General features: G+C 38.6%; 3 protein-coding genes across 11 annotated transcripts in view; all 3 read right to left on the reverse strand.

Annotated features, from left to right (window-relative positions):
• The window catches only part of baz (par-3 family cell polarity regulator), a 46,967-nt gene extending 43,095 nt beyond the window's left edge, over nucleotides 1-3,872 (reverse strand). For 2 of the 5 annotated variants that reach the window (XM_085204347.1, XM_085204345.1), the window contains exon 1: nucleotides 3,319-3,871. In XM_085204347.1, the coding sequence (XP_085060473.1) occupies nucleotides 3,319-3,438 (120 nt within the window). In that variant the 5' untranslated portion in view covers nucleotides 3,439-3,871. Of the gene's footprint in view, nucleotides 1-3,318 lie in introns of all 5 variants that reach the window. The other 3 variants (XM_085204343.1, XM_085204350.1, XM_085204351.1) reach the window with 3 other exon arrangements.
• LOC146527624 (uncharacterized) lies at nucleotides 241-1,353 on the reverse strand. Its single transcript, XM_085205229.1, has one exon. It carries the CDS (start codon nucleotides 1,006-1,008, stop codon nucleotides 268-270), a length of 741 nt encoding a protein of 246 aa, XP_085061355.1. The 5' UTR covers nucleotides 1,009-1,353; the 3' UTR covers nucleotides 241-267.
• A 2,336-nt stretch (nucleotides 3,873-6,208) lies between the features above and the next one.
• Nucleotides 6,209-15,508, reverse strand: part of LOC146527625 (adenylate cyclase type 1-like) — a 74,017-nt gene continuing 64,717 nt past the window's right edge. For all 5 annotated transcript variants that reach the window (XM_085204871.1, XM_085204870.1, XM_085204869.1 and 2 more), the window contains 7 exons: nucleotides 13,964-14,047; nucleotides 13,618-13,764; nucleotides 13,188-13,401; nucleotides 11,647-12,934; nucleotides 11,189-11,422; nucleotides 9,507-9,588; nucleotides 6,209-9,355 (listed from right to left, as the gene is read on the reverse strand). In XM_085204871.1, coding sequence (XP_085060997.1) covers nucleotides 8,924-9,355; nucleotides 9,507-9,588; nucleotides 11,189-11,422; nucleotides 11,647-12,934; nucleotides 13,188-13,401; nucleotides 13,618-13,764; nucleotides 13,964-14,047 — 2,481 coding nt within the window. In that variant the 3' untranslated portion in view covers nucleotides 6,209-8,923. The remainder of the gene's footprint in view (nucleotides 9,356-9,506; nucleotides 9,589-11,188; nucleotides 11,423-11,646; nucleotides 12,935-13,187; nucleotides 13,402-13,617; nucleotides 13,765-13,963; nucleotides 14,048-15,508) is intronic.

The raw sequence follows: 15,508 nt of genomic DNA on the forward strand, positions 1-15,508 counted from the left end.
TATATTTAAATTATCTATATACTTGATTTCCCTTAATTAATTCAATACAAAGACGGTTGGCTTTCATGAACAGCTTGTCTTCCGACATAGGCCTCCTCTAATGCATTAAAAGTAGCTAGCTATGTGTACATCTGATGTTGGTTTACTTGGTTTTAGAGGGTCGCGGTCTTTTTCCCCCACGAGGACCAGTCGTCTTGGGGGAATAGGTTTATTTATGTTAATTTGTTTTTTATTTAGTAGACTGTACCGATCGTCGGTGCTTAATTGCTACTGTTTCGTTGTAGTTGTACTATTCGTAAAGCTCGTAGGAAAGGAATTGCTTCGCATTCGCATGATATCAAATGCATTTTTCCTATTCATTGATGATGGAAGTGTAAGTGTCTGTTGTTTCCTTTCTTGCGGCGAGTTGGATGTTTCTCTCTTCCTTTTATCGTTATACTTTGCATTCTTTTTAACCACGAGCTTGTCATACTTTATATAGGCAAGATTGCCTTCCTTCCTTTCTTCTATTAACAAGGGTATTAGTGCTTTCCTCTTTTCTAAAATTTCTTTCGAATAATCTTCAGTTATGTATATTTCCTTAAATTTCTTCTTATTTGCCATTATCTCTCTTTTTCTCCATCCACTTACTAATGCCAGAACTATGGGTCTCGATTTACCTTCTTTATTTGCTTTTCCAATACGATAAATGTCATTTATTTCCCAATCTTCTAATTTAAAGTTCAATGCGTTCGAAAAATGTTTTCTCACATTATCAATCAGTTCACGTGTAGACATCTCATCCTCCTTTAGTCCATGTATAATTATATTGTTAATTTTCTTCTCCCTTTCCAGATATTCTACCTTTTTTTCCAACTTCTCTATTTTGTCTTTCAATAATTTATTATTTTCTATAATAGGTTTTAATTTTTCATCCATTTTTTCCATTAATGTATTGGTTTGTTCTTCTTTTTGATTCTGCATTTCGATTTTCAATTTTTCAAATAAAAGTTGGAATTGTCCCTCCATTTTTAATATAATTTAAATAAATAAAGTAGAAATAGGAATTTTATCACTATCAGCTGATGTCACAGATCGCTGTCAGGTATATTATCTATGCCAAGATCAATGTCGGCAACATGTATTAAGTGACAAGTAATAACTTCTAACCTTAAAATTTATCGATTTTATCCTTTCTCAATCTTCTTTAATCTCACAAATCAGATGTTTTTCAATATTACGAACGGTTAGTTGCACTTTGTTTATTAGTTGGATGTGACAATCGTAAGAAAACTGTGATTAATTCCACTGATTATACAGTATTTTATAGGAACGTTAGCACTATGACGTTTACTAGTTAAGCACCGGAACCGGTCTTTTGGCGAATCTATACTTCTATACTAATATAATAAAGCGGAAGAGTTTGTTTGTTTGTTTGTTTGTTTGTTTGTTTGTTTGTTTGAACGCTAAGATCTCTGGATCTACTGGTCCGATTTACTATGTTTTTGTTTTGTATGAAAGCTACATTCTTCAGGAGTGCTATAGGCTATATAACATTACATTACACATATATACTAATATTTTAAAATACTTTCTAATTTGACATGCAATTTATTCGGCCATGTTAATAACAACCGTCGCGTTGCTACGCAACCATTACCGCGACATTTTGACATTCATTCTTATGAAAATAAATATAATAATCACTTTTAGCATTTTATCTAGATTGAAATTATAGTTTACTGTATAATATTCTAATAAATAATTAAGGAGATGTCACTGATTCGAAATGACCTAGCCTTCGGGCGGCATAGTATGAGTATGACCGACGCGAACGGGCAGATGACGTTGACGGTTAATTTTCGAACTTTATTTGCTGTTTATAATTAATTTAAAATATATTATGGTTCTCTTCTTATTTTATTTGATATTATTGGCAAAAATTATCCTTTTAGGTAGTTTTTAGGTACTTTTTCTAACATTAAGAATATCCTTTAGTTACTTTTACTTCTTATGTTGGTTCATTTCAATTTCTCACTTATTTTTTCTAATAATATGTCTCTACTTATTATTCTTTTTGATTATTTACGCTTATATTTTCTTACTAATTCTATTGAAAACTGAAAATAACATATTTAATAAATATTCTTATAGTTTAAGCAGGCGTAGCCGCGTCCGGGTCCACTAGTCTATATATATATATAAAATCGAAAGGTCACTCACTCATCACGAAATCTCAGAAACTACATGTGCTAGGAATCTCAAATTTTGTATAGGAGTTAGTTATAGGACGTAGGTGCTCCCTAAGACGGGAATTTGTAATATTCGACTTCTAAGGGGTTGTTTTGGGGGTTGAAAGTTTGTATGAAACTTCGTTACTAATGACATTTGTCTTTGTCATTCGTTACTAAATGCTAGGAGTCTCAAATTTTGCATAGACGTCACTAGGACGTAGCCATGGAGACAGAAATTAATAATAACATAGTTCACGCGGGTGAAACCGCGAGCGGGCCGCTAGTAATAAATAATTGTCATAAAAAATGGTGTGGCATATATTGTTTCAAACAAAGTAATGTTAGTTAGCTCGTATTTGTGAGCAGTACTAACGCTATTGGGCTGGACCTGCAGGTGTGTTTGCAGGTGATAAGTGAGCCTTCTAGCTCCTAGGGAATATATATATTTGTATAGGATTAATAAAGAATGTAAGTAATTATAATAAGGGCCTCAGTTACTTGTTAGATAATGAAGTTCGAGTTTGTTATTTAATAATGCCTGCTATTAGAATACCTACTTCGAAATGCTATAGGTATCTTCAACTAATGGAAATATTTTTGATGAAAACGACAGATTTTGGGCATGCTATTCATACGCATTACATTTATACGATTGTACGACCAAAAATTTTATAAGACCTTATTACTTTTGTAGATAAATATAATTGTCATGTAAAACTTTTTGAACTGGTACTTGGGACGTCATTTGTATAGGCGCTGGCGGTGCGCTAGTACTGCCTCTGATCTCATACATGACGCGAAAGTGGTTCGCACCACGATCGTGCATTCCGTAGCGAAATGATCATTAGATACGCAAAAACAAGATATGGCCAAGATCTACAAATCGTGATACCCGTTTTGTTACTCACATTGCCTTATCCACACTTTCCACTATTAAAGCAAATCGAATGTTGATTTACCAAAATTCAATTATCCCACAAAAACGGCTATGTACAAGTACCCTCAGTGCTCGTAATAGTAAAACATTATTCCAAAATAACTGACGTTTTTTTCAACCAATGAAAAGGCGTGGAAAACGCGCGAAAATAAATGAGCAATAGAGTACCTGTCCGGTAGCTTTCTTGTATCGCAGCGTCGCTTCCCGTATGAGGTCCCTGACCAGCAAGTCGCCCGCGCCGCACGGCACCAACACCCGCACGGAACCAAAACACACCGTCACCTTCATGATAACACAACAACACTATGATTCACCAGCGACCGCCTGCGCGCTCGTGTCTCAGCGGTCAGCCTCACCGCGGTATTCACTGGCTAGCATATTAGTTTATCCAAAACTAATAGGAGCACTCCACTATCTGACGCACATGGCCCCGGCAGCCCTGCGACGAACCCACTCACTGAGCACCGTTGAAATAAAAACACCAAAACCATGGGTTCGGTGATGCGCTGTCATACTTAGCGCCGTACGAACACCACGCCACGCCGAATGATTTGGATTATTATTTTTTTGTATCAATTCACACAGCTACAGAAATAGCATTCAAAATTGAGCTCATTTCGATAAGATTACGCGAAATACTAGTTCGGAGCGCTCGACCAGCGACCAGCGACAACGGGCGAAGCGAGTAACGCAGGCAGAGTATGAATAAGAATTCGTTGAAGTAGTGGCGGGTGTGGGGGGACGGGGGACGGGTGACGGAGGGTCGGGAGACGAAGGGCGGCGGCACGACCGGTTCCGCCGCAGCCAATCCGCGGCGGCGTGGCGCGGCCCGCGGGCGGCAGCTGTGCCGCGTGGTACCTGCTGGCCGTGTGGCACGGTGTCGCGCGCCGCGCTCCACTAGCATACCAACGGATTCGAATTTTTGAATGAAACCGCCCCTCACTATGAGTAACACTGACTCATTGGGTTTTAAGAACTGCTGTTGTTTTAAACATGCAGCGTCAACTGAATTTAAAATACACTTTATTTGTGCATTGCATATATTATTTTTACCAAACAACTTTATGTTGATCATGCTGTCAATAATGGCTGTGAACTCGTTTAAACTCCATAGCGATTGATATAGAAAGTATGGTGAATAGTTTGATCAATGTCGTCATGACGATAGAAAAATATTAGCAGGAACCTTGTTTAGCCTTGTTTTGTTATAGGTGGATAAAGGGAAACAAGGAACTATTAAGTTTTACGAGTATATTGTATATGCAATAGGTATATTGTATTCACGAAACGTTTCACAATTATAGTGTTGTAAATAAATATTTATAAATTTACTTTTATAGACAAAAGAATCTAAGTTAGATAAATACGTAACATAGATTAATTATGTTACATAGGTCAGGTAATGCCAAAAGCGTGCGCTTTGGGTTTAATTTCCACTGGATGGATTAAAATATTACACTTAATGTTTTCATATCGTCGCTGTAGCTGTAGCATAATTCAGCGCAATGTCTTGTTAATTCGGTGGAACGCGGACTGTCTTAACAAAGGTTTCCCGGGTCCACTTTACCTAACCTGCTATGTGCAGGGCTCAACGTAAAAAAACCATAGGTATTCGAAAAACACAGACATCAGTTGTCAAATCTGCAAAATTATAATTAACAGCAAATTATCTGCATTTACTTACTAAATACAACGGAAATTTTGCAATATGATGCAATCATACAATAATATGTGAATCAGCTTTTAATTCGTTCATATTGACTTGCTTTAAAAAAAAATTATCTTACTTTAAAAAATACTTCAAGTTTTTTTGCTTATATCAATTGTTTTTTTGCCTAAATATTTTGTGAACTTTCAACAACATATAATACAAACAAAGGAACTACATTTTATGTTAGCACTAAATAATAATTAAAAATATAATTGAGTACATAGTACATATAGAAAATTACCAATCTACACATGAATGCATTTTATGCGCGTGTTTCGTAAGAAGGAAATCCACATAAATTTTAAGTCAATTAAAGTAATATATGCAAATTACTGTTAACATTATAAAGGTAGGTAGTTTTTTATTCTACACCTAGAATATTCGATGTATTTTTTTAATTTTCACACTGTATGCAGCACTTACGAGGCTAGACAGAAGGAACCTATCAACCTAGTGTTGAGACAGTCCGTTTCGCACTGCGTGTTGAGTATCGGAACTCAAGTCCGTGTTTTTCCTAGTTGCCAGAGCCAGGAAAATATTAAGTATTTAATTTCTTTGAATCGTTCCTTCCTGGGAATTAAACCCACAACCTGTTGCGTGTGGCCCTTCGCCACAGCCACAACCAGCCTCTGGACTGGTGTACTATTAAACCTAATTATTATATAAATTCTTCCACGTTGTAATGTGACAATAGAGTTTCAACGGTCGCTCGTAAAAGCTCGCTAGGCAGGTCTATAGTGTTAGTTTCAAGGCTAAGGGCATTAGTATGCGGAATACAACACCGTGGGCGACGCTTCCCATGACACGCACGGCTATGGCAAAGCAGCATGTTATTATTATAAACGTGACTTATCCGTCGGGACGTACCCATGGCTAGCTCTAAGAAAATTTTTAGCTCCTTATATTTAACGGTCAAATCCAAAAACAAATACCTTTTATTTTATAAACCAAAAAGATGGTTATTTTGTTTTACTTAAAGTTAAAAATTATATATATTTAATATAAATATCTTGATCATGAAATAAGAAATTTATTCTATTACTACATTCACCAAAAGTATTGAGAATAGGAAAGATTTTAAATAGGAATCTTCAGGCTTACAAAATATAAATAAATTAAATCAGTTTCACGCTGAATCCCGAACACTGCACGGTAGGCAGAGGGTATCTACTATTAAGACACATTTCTGTTTTCCCCTTTCCGTTCAATCCTCGTTACGAGCTAAGAACCCCCAGAGGCTGGAGCCCCTGCGCTACGTCGACTAAATACTATACTTTATTAGATATGACTGTTACAGTCATATTAGTGGAGGTCTGACTTACTGTCTGTGTGTTAATAAAACTAAAATTCAGATCTTGTAAATCATTTTTATTATATTTAATTAATATTGCTTAATTGAATTGAAATAAATAAAATAGACACTTGAATATGCAGCGATCGAAGTAAACAACAACTACAAAATAAGTGATACACAAGATATTTGGCTAATTCTCGGTAAGGTTTTCGCTGATCTGCTAACATTAAAGATGTTTATTCTGATATAAATAGAAAGATTTTATTTAAAATGAAAAATACTAAATGAAATTTGTATTTTCTAATATTTATACATAATAATATACATAAGCAAATCTTTTTACTAAAAACTTTCTCATTATTCTATATCCTAATAAACATCTTTAATGTATCATAATCATCAATCATCAAAATGTTATAATTCTAAATCTTCAATTCAAATATCCAAAAATGACTTAGTTTTTAAGGAATTTTGTAATTTCTACCAATATTGTTACATGCGCTACTGATTTACATTGAAATATCATAAATTCACCTATGATATATTAAAATTGAATAACACATAATAATATAACGTGACATAAAAGTAAGAATGTAAACTAAACAGCATCAAAATAAATATAAATATAAGCATATAGTCAAAAATATTTGGCACTATACCTAAACACGTTAACGAGAATATCCAAAATTGACATACTGAGAAGACCGATTGCAAACAAGAGATCTCTTCCAAAAATAAGATATATCTTCACAGCATGATACACTACTTAAGATTAGCACTAGACAGATGATTAACAATATTTACAAAGATTATTAACAATTCACTAGAATAAGACCAAAGTGGAGTACCCATGTGTAATGTACAGGTTGAATGTTTAATTCAAATTTGTTATATCAACAAATCAATAAAATGCGAAGATTATATGAACTCCCGTCCAAAAAGTACGCAAATCGTTTAAAAAAAAGTCTTAGCTAGATAAAGATTGAGAATGGTTACTAATAAAATATTTCTTAGGTAATCGACAAATAGACGCTTGATGCAAGCAACGGCGAAATGAAATATTAATTATACATAATATATACTATAATAGTAATTTCAATGTTCCGCGACCAGCAAAGTTAAGTGAGTCATCCTACAAGCTTTATCGCAATTAAGTACTCGCAAAGTCAAATAATACGACAGTACTGGAGTGGCACTCCACAGATATATAGAAGTAATAATCTAGTGATATCTAAATCGAAATGGATTATTTACTTGTATTCTAATAAACTTACACTTAGTGATAATATGAATTGACACAAAACTATGTTAAATTGAATAATATAAGGAATATTCTATAACAAATATTCGATACTGATTTATATATGGGTTGTACTTTCGGTTTTGAATATTTAAAAATGGACTCTAATTAAATGTTTATAAAATACTTGTAAAATATAATATACACGAATTAGTTATAGATGCATTTATACGGTATATTTAAAAAACGAACAATACTTAATTCAATTGTACCTAATTAAACACTTTAAGCTACGTTATCATTTTGTGTACTTTTAATTAAGCTTAACCAAAATATTTTACTCCTATGTTGATGCTAAAATTAACTTTTTAAGAAAATATTCAATCGCGTTTTTTTTAAATATAGGAAGAGAATAAATATTTATTTTACAAATGTCATGAAGATAATTGTGAAAAGTGACTAGAATCGAAAGATAAAAAGTAATAGAGAATTCGGACCGCAAATTAACGATTGGTGTTATTTTATCACATATATAAATATACTGGGAGAGAGGTGAAACAAAGAATTCATAAAATCTAAGCATTTACAAATACAATACAATAAATTGTGGTAACGATATTTCTAAACATACACAATATGAATCGAAATGCAAAATAATACATTATTATCAAAGCACAGTGACTGTCGTCTGTCCCTCACATACACACACACGATCGATTATCACAAGACAAGTAAGGGGTCATTCACAAATTACGTCGCACGAATTTAATTTTTTTTTTGACATTCGCCCCATTTTTGTGACGACTGGTCACATATGTAAGAACTCCTTCCTGTGTAGGGTAACGTTTTATTTTGTTTGACGTCCCAAATTTTTACAAATCTTGAAATTAGTAAATTTAAAGCAGCTATTACGAATAAGGCTTATTTATTATATTTTGTAATGTCATAAAATTAAGGACCTCCCAACTTTTGTCACACAATGTCACATTTCATCGACCCCCATCCTCTAGAACATGTGACGTAATTTGTGGACCCCTAACGAATAATTCTACATCAGAGCACCTTATAATTGTAGAGCGCACAAGACGCACTAGACGCACGGGGACGCCATTAGATGGCGACGGCGAATGTACAATGAATATTATACAGTGGTAATAGGTACATATTGACAATTTACATATAAAGTACACGAGAGTTACAAGTTACGAGTTAGAGGCACGAATAACACGACCGATCGCGAGAGTCCTAAATTCGATTCGAAATTGAGTATTATTTTGGGGGCGTTCAAGGATTATGTAACTACATTTAGTTGGAAGGGAAGGGATCTTCTCTTGTTTCCCATGTGTTATAGTGTTTTACAACAAAAATTAACAATCTAAAGCCATCCTCAGATTGTATTGTACGTCATTATTATTTTATTTTAATTGTCCGTTTAGGTGGTTGGAGATAGGGAAGGAGAATGTTCTTAAATTACGTTACGTAATACTTGAAGCCCTAGAGAGCGGAGTATGAATAGGGCAGGCGGGGGCTAGACATCGCTTTCGGCGTCAGTAAGGTGCGCGGGTTGACCAAAGTTCCTCGTGATGCACTCGCTAACAGTACGTATATTGGCTCGATAGCGATGTGCGGGTTCATCCGAGTCGTATATTGCACTGAGTGACTCCAGTGACACCAGAGCCTCTGAGTCCAAGAGCCGGGAAGACGCGCGTGAGGAGAGGTCGTCGCGGTCTAAGTAGCAGGAGTTGACGTCACTGAGCGCGGCTTCTGCGTCAGTGAGACCAGCCTCGTTTAACATGGACACGTTCTCCAGGGCGGGGTCGTCGGTGGTGTACCCGGTGCTCTCGGGGCAACCTCCCTCACCCTCGCCCTCTCCCTCCCCCTCGCCCTCTGAACAAGAGGAACTCCACTCGGATTGACTCTCCCCGTATATGCCCATTTCTCTATGGTTAGAAGTGGTCACCTGTTGAGACGAGTAGGGATATTTAGTACATAAAAATATTGTAGATTATATAGATAAATGTGTTGATTTGTTTACTATTGCATATAAAGATTTAGCGAGAATATAAATTTTACATTGAATATATTGTTACTAAGTGGATATATAATTCTACCCGATTATGGAGTCTCTCTTGCAAATCTTTTTCTTGTTTTCCTTTTATTGGTACTGTTTCCCTCGTTCTTGCAGTTGGTGCACTGTGAAATAATAAAGTTTAAATGCTTATTGTCATAATGTATAACATACATTGTTGAATGTATACTAATTCTATGTAATAAATACATATTTATACTTATGAGGGCAGTCATGGCGCACACACGTATGTAACGGTAAACGCGAATGGTTGTGGCTTCAATTCACTCTTTCGAGGAAATCTTTTTTTCACTTTGGTGTCAACGCAAACGCGGTGTTGAGTTCCGCCAATCAACATACAATTCCTCAGAATTTGCCGGAAAATGGGCAACGGAGTGTCTTATCACTATGTTCCCCCTGACTATCCTGCCTTTTGCGGCATACAGCGTGACGCTGATATATTTAAAAACTAGTGGGCCCGGACGCGGCTACGCCCGCGAAAATATGAGCCTAAATAATTAAATTAAGTTAAAAAATAATAATAAGTGGAGATTTATTATTAGAAAAAATATCTGAGTAACCGAAATGAACAAAGAAAAGAAGGAAAAGTAACTAAAGGAAATTCTTAGTATTAGAAAAAGTACCTAAAGTTAGCCGTGCGCGCGTACTAAACATTTTTCTATATTAAATAATTATTAATTTTTGCGAACAATATTAAATAAAATCCCAAATGATGAAAATTACGATATTTTAAGTGTATAACATCGGTATAGACAACCGAACTGAGATAAATTAATTATAAGCAGCAAATAATTACATAAAAAATAATAGTAATTAAAAAATATATAAAAATTTACAAAACAATCAAAGTCATCTGCCCGTTCGCGTCGGTCATACTATGCCGCCCGTAGGCTAGGTCATTTGGAATCAGTGACATCTTATTTATTAGAATGTTATACAGTAAGCTATAATTTCCATCTAGATGAAATGCTCTTATATTTATTTTCATAAGGATGAATATCAAATTATAGAAATCATCTAATTTTTGTTAATGTATACAAATCTATATCGGCGGGCGCCATGTATGCATTAAGCAAACTCACTTTGGGTGACGTTTTCTTAAAACAACAAACTTTGCAAGCCGTTGCTTAGCAACGCGTAGCGACGATTGTTATTAACATGGCGGAATAAATTGCTTGTCGAATTAATTATTTTAATATATTCATATATATCGAAAATATTACAAATGAGAAAAAAAAGTATCCTATGTTCATCCCGGGACCCTCAAGTATCTCTATATGAGTATTTTATCACAATTAAATTAGCGGTTTGACCCTGATTGCGTAAAAGACAGACAGACAGACAGACAGAGTTACTTTCGAATTTATAATATAGGTATGGATAGGATCATATGACTGTGAACTGATAAGATTTGACACTCTAACTGTCCAAGATTAAGACGAAAGATGGCGCAGTTAACGTTATTTATCATCATCATCATCAGTAGAGGTATTACCAGAGAGAACGGAACGTCAAACAATAGCTGCATATCTCTATCGCCTACCGATTGTATTCAATACCTATATATTCTTTTTTTAGCTTCATGCTGCATACCATAAAATGTAGAAAGGTAGGCAGAAGGAGACTAGTGCATAGCCTCGATTGGGAATCACCTACGCCGTGACTGGCCTCATTTATTCAATACTTATAATATATAACACATACGGGTTGTGCCGTTGGTCAAGCGCGTGCGTGGGCGAGGGCAGCTCGACGACGACGTCGGTTGGCAGCACGCCGGGGAAGTCTGTGGGCTTGAGGGGCGAGGCGGCGGAGGGGGCCGTAGGGGCAGTGGGAGCGGTGGCGGGCGGGAGCACGGGGGCTGCGCGCGCCAACTGCGTGATGGCCGCCAGCCCCACTGCGTGGAGTGGACTGCTGTTGTTGTTTACTGACGGTGGAGCCCTGTAAGAGAGAGATTCAGAGGGATTTGTAAGTGTATGTTGGTTTATCTAAGATGTAATTATTTAAGGTCAGCGTCGCGCAGCGGCGGTATCAGCGTGACGATTGTGCGTTCAATGCCCGCTCGAGAAAATATTATTTTTACTTTCATATAAATTATTCAACTAAAATAAAAATAACTTCTATTAAGTGTACTTAAAATATTTAAAACAGGAAACCTACGTTACCTTAACTCTAACTTCAAATCCTTCCTTTCCGCTTTCGGCGAGTTCATCTTAATGAGATTTTTATCATCAAACAGCCTTTGTATCTCTCTCTCGAAGGGCGGCACGCAGGCCACATCAGGGCTGCGTTTGGTGAACACTTCCCTGGCATCGTGGTTTAGGTGCTTTATGTTGGAAGGCCGGCTCCCGGAGCTGGAGAATGAGCTCGTCCGCTGCGTGAGGCGGCCCACGTCCTTCTTGTCCGTCTGACTGCATCCGTCTCTCTTCACCGACGCTTGGAGCATGTTTATAATACTCCTCTGCAGCTTCTCCTCTTCCTTTTGGAAATCCAAACTGGTCTCGAGAATTTTTTCCTCGAGGGAAGACTTTTTATTTTTGTGTTTCGCGTAGATTTCGTTAATGATATTGGGCGTCGGCTTGTTGAGTCGAATGGGGGGATAGTCATAGTTGGTTGTGTCGGTGCGCTGCGGGCGCGCGGGGGGCAACCAGGGGGCGGCGCGCGGCGGGGAGGGGGACGCGTCCGTGGTGCGTGAGTAGCTCTCGTCCGACGAGCTCAGGCTGGGGGAGCGGGTTAATGAACTCAATTCATCGGCCGAGGAGTGCACGCGGGGACTCCTGGCGAGAGGAAGACTCTCACTGGAGCGCGGTCGAGGCAGCCTCGTTGGTAGTCTTCGTTTGTGGATAGCCGGAGGACGTTGTTCCTGCGGTCGCGGCCAGGGAGGCACTAGGGCTCGCGGCGGTGGCCACCGTGGATTGCCGTTAATCCCGTGCGGAGGTGGCGGTGGAGGAGTGTCTTCGGAATCTATGTTACGCCTCCCTTTACTACCTTTATGATTATTCCCATTGTTTTGATGACCGTTGGGGGGCAGCAGCGGCTCGTTCTCGCCGGCCACAGATGATTCTCTTAAAGGTGGCAGTCGCGAAGGCTGGGCAGCTCTGCGTGCGGAATTTTGTAACATGGCGAGAGGGGTGGCGACACCGCCATATGCTGTTGGGGGGTTTTGGGGCTGATTGTTTGTATTGCTTTGACCATTCAAGCCATTAGATGGCGCTCTGTCCGTTAAAAAATAAGTGGTCATTTCACCTTTCCCTTTCACTTTAACTTTACCGCGACATATAAACTGATAGGGTAAATCTTTTAGTACTTGAAAAACTTCCTCTGTAACTTGTGTATGGTTGGGGAGACCAGTAGAGTCCATACGGGACGCAACATTGACTGTATTTCCCCATATATCGTATTGGGGTTTCCTCGCACCTATTACTCCAGCGACCACGGGCCCGACATTGATACCTAAAAATATATTTCTGTTTTAGCTAGTTACATAAAAATTGAGTGCCTCTTGGCGCAGGGTTCTGTCACCCAATATGCAAATTCATCTTCAAGTGGGAGTGGAAGTAAGAGACGTACGTAGTATATTATGACGGAGGGAATCTAGTGTTAAGACACCCTGTTCCCCACTCTACGTCTAATTTAAAAAAAAAAAGCGTATTGAGTGGCGGAACTTAACGGATTTGCATTATGCTAAATATACGTGCAAACTTACCAACACGAAGCATGAAATTATTATAGGAATTATCATTGATGTCCTTTAACTTGTCTCTCATAGCAAATACGAATTCCACTAAAGTGGCCATATGCTTTCTTGTGCTCGCGTCGTCTAACATCTTCTTATCGGGAATGAGACCGACGGCGGCCATGTATGTTGAGCCTACAGTTTTTATTTTATCTATTGCACTAAATCGATCTTCGCCCAAAAGCTGGAATTAACAATATATCTGCTGGTAAATAATGAATTATATTTTAAAAAGGGCATTTGTGGTGTAATTAGGAAGTAAGTAGGTTTCGGTATTAGCTTCATACCATCATATAATAACTTGAAAATTGGCAAAAATAGATTCTTTCCACTATACACAATGGACATTAGACGATTCTTTTAAGATGTTAAGTTAGATGCTATCCCAATTTATACGTACTTCATCAAAATCAGCAATAATTTCATTAAGCAGCCTCAAGCACTCCATTCCCTGGTTGTTGCCGTCCAGCTCCATGTAGAACTCGTGGTAGTTTGTGATGGAGGCGAACACCACACCAACACGTTGGTACGACTGGTGGTACAGGTCCTGGGAAATCATTATTCTTTTTAGCTTCACACTGTGTTTTCCCATCTAGCAGGATATTCAGTGGAAATCTAGTGTTAAGTCTCTCGGATTTTCACTTTCACTAAATTTTGCCCAGATATTTCAATACATTGTGTGTTGAGAGTGGCAAAACTCAACATGTCATTTTGATTGTTTTTGTTAAATTCATAATAAAAGTTACCATGTTTGTCCTGAACTGATTATCTAAGAAGTGTGTCGCGACGTGCGCCGGCAGCAAGTTGAACAGTATTCTTCTATTGGATGCCTGTAATATAAAATAATATCTTGTATTAAGCATTTTTTGACTGACTTAATAAACAAGGTAGTTATCAATTTAACTATAATTATGTTTTATCGAATCGTACTTGTTAACTTTGATATTTTATGTATGAACTTAAAGATAAAGCGCAGTGTTCAGTTCCGACACTAAAGACACAATGTCTCGAATATTGGTCGATGCTTGGGATGCCTTAACCCTTGACGAAACACGTAATTGCCTTCGACGCATGAAGAACGGAAAAGCGGTGGGACCTGACGACATTCCGATCGAAGCGTGGAAATCGTTGGGCTCTCTTGGTGTGCTCATGCTTACTGACCTTTTTAACCATATCTTGAACACTGGTAAGATGCCGCATCAGTGGCGGCTTAGCTTTATTACCCCTATTTACAAGGGAAGGGGCAGTGTTCAAGATTGTGGTAGTTATAGGGGCATTAAGCTTATGAGTCATACCATGAAGCTCTTCGAGCGCATGATCGACCTCAGTCTCCGCCGAGAGTGTACTGTCTCTGAGTCTCAATATGGATTTCAGCCAGGATCGGGCACCATGGACGCCATTTTCGCCCTCAGAACTTTGATGGAGGCATACAGGGAAAAAAGGAGAGCTCTGCACGTGGCCTTTTTAGATCTGCAGAAGGCCTTTGACTGTGTGCCTCGTCAGTGTATCTGGTGGGCATTGCGATCCAAAGGGATCCCTGAGGCCTATATTGAGATTATCAGGGGCATGTACCACGATTCCGCTTCTATGGTTAGGACTGCTGTTGGCGACACTAGACCCTTCCCGATTACAGTGGGGGTTCACCAGGGCTCGGCTCTTAGTCCGTTCTTATTCAATGTAGTGCTCGATACTGTCTCGGCTCACATCCAGGACCAGCCTCCATGGCTGATGGTGTATGCCGACGACATAGCACTCATTGCCGAGAACCGACTGACGCTGGAGCGTAAAGTGAACCTCTGGAAGGGTACGCTTGAGAACGGCGGTCTTAAACTAAATGTGTCGAAGACAGAGTACATGGCCTGCGGGAGCCGGGACTCGAGCACCATCCTTATAGGTCCTGAGCCAGCCGTTAAGTCGGAGAAGTTCAGGTACCTTGGATCCGTTATGAACGAGTCTGGAGGCATCGACCACGATGTCCATGGCCGGATAAGGGCTGCCTGGGCCAAATGGCGGGAGGTCACTGGTGTGGTCTGCGACCGCAGAATACCGCCCAAGCTCAAGGGGCTGATATACAAGAGCATCGTCCGACTGGTTCTTTTATACGGCAGCGAATGTTGGCCAGCACTATCTCGGCACACTCAGGAGCTTCACGTCACGGAAATGAAGATGCTGAGGTGGATGTGCGGCATAACGCGGTCTGACCGCATACGCAACACATTCATTCGAGGTAGTCTTGGGGTCCGTGACGTAGCCGATAAGTTCCAAGAGCGTCGCTTGAGATGGTTTGGCCA

This window comes from Heliconius melpomene, chromosome 20 (assembly GCF_056956725.1).
Source record: "Heliconius melpomene rosina isolate 202511_hmr_F chromosome 20, ASM5695672v1, whole genome shotgun sequence".
In the NCBI taxonomy this organism is placed as follows: domain Eukaryota; kingdom Metazoa; phylum Arthropoda; class Insecta; order Lepidoptera; family Nymphalidae; genus Heliconius; species Heliconius melpomene.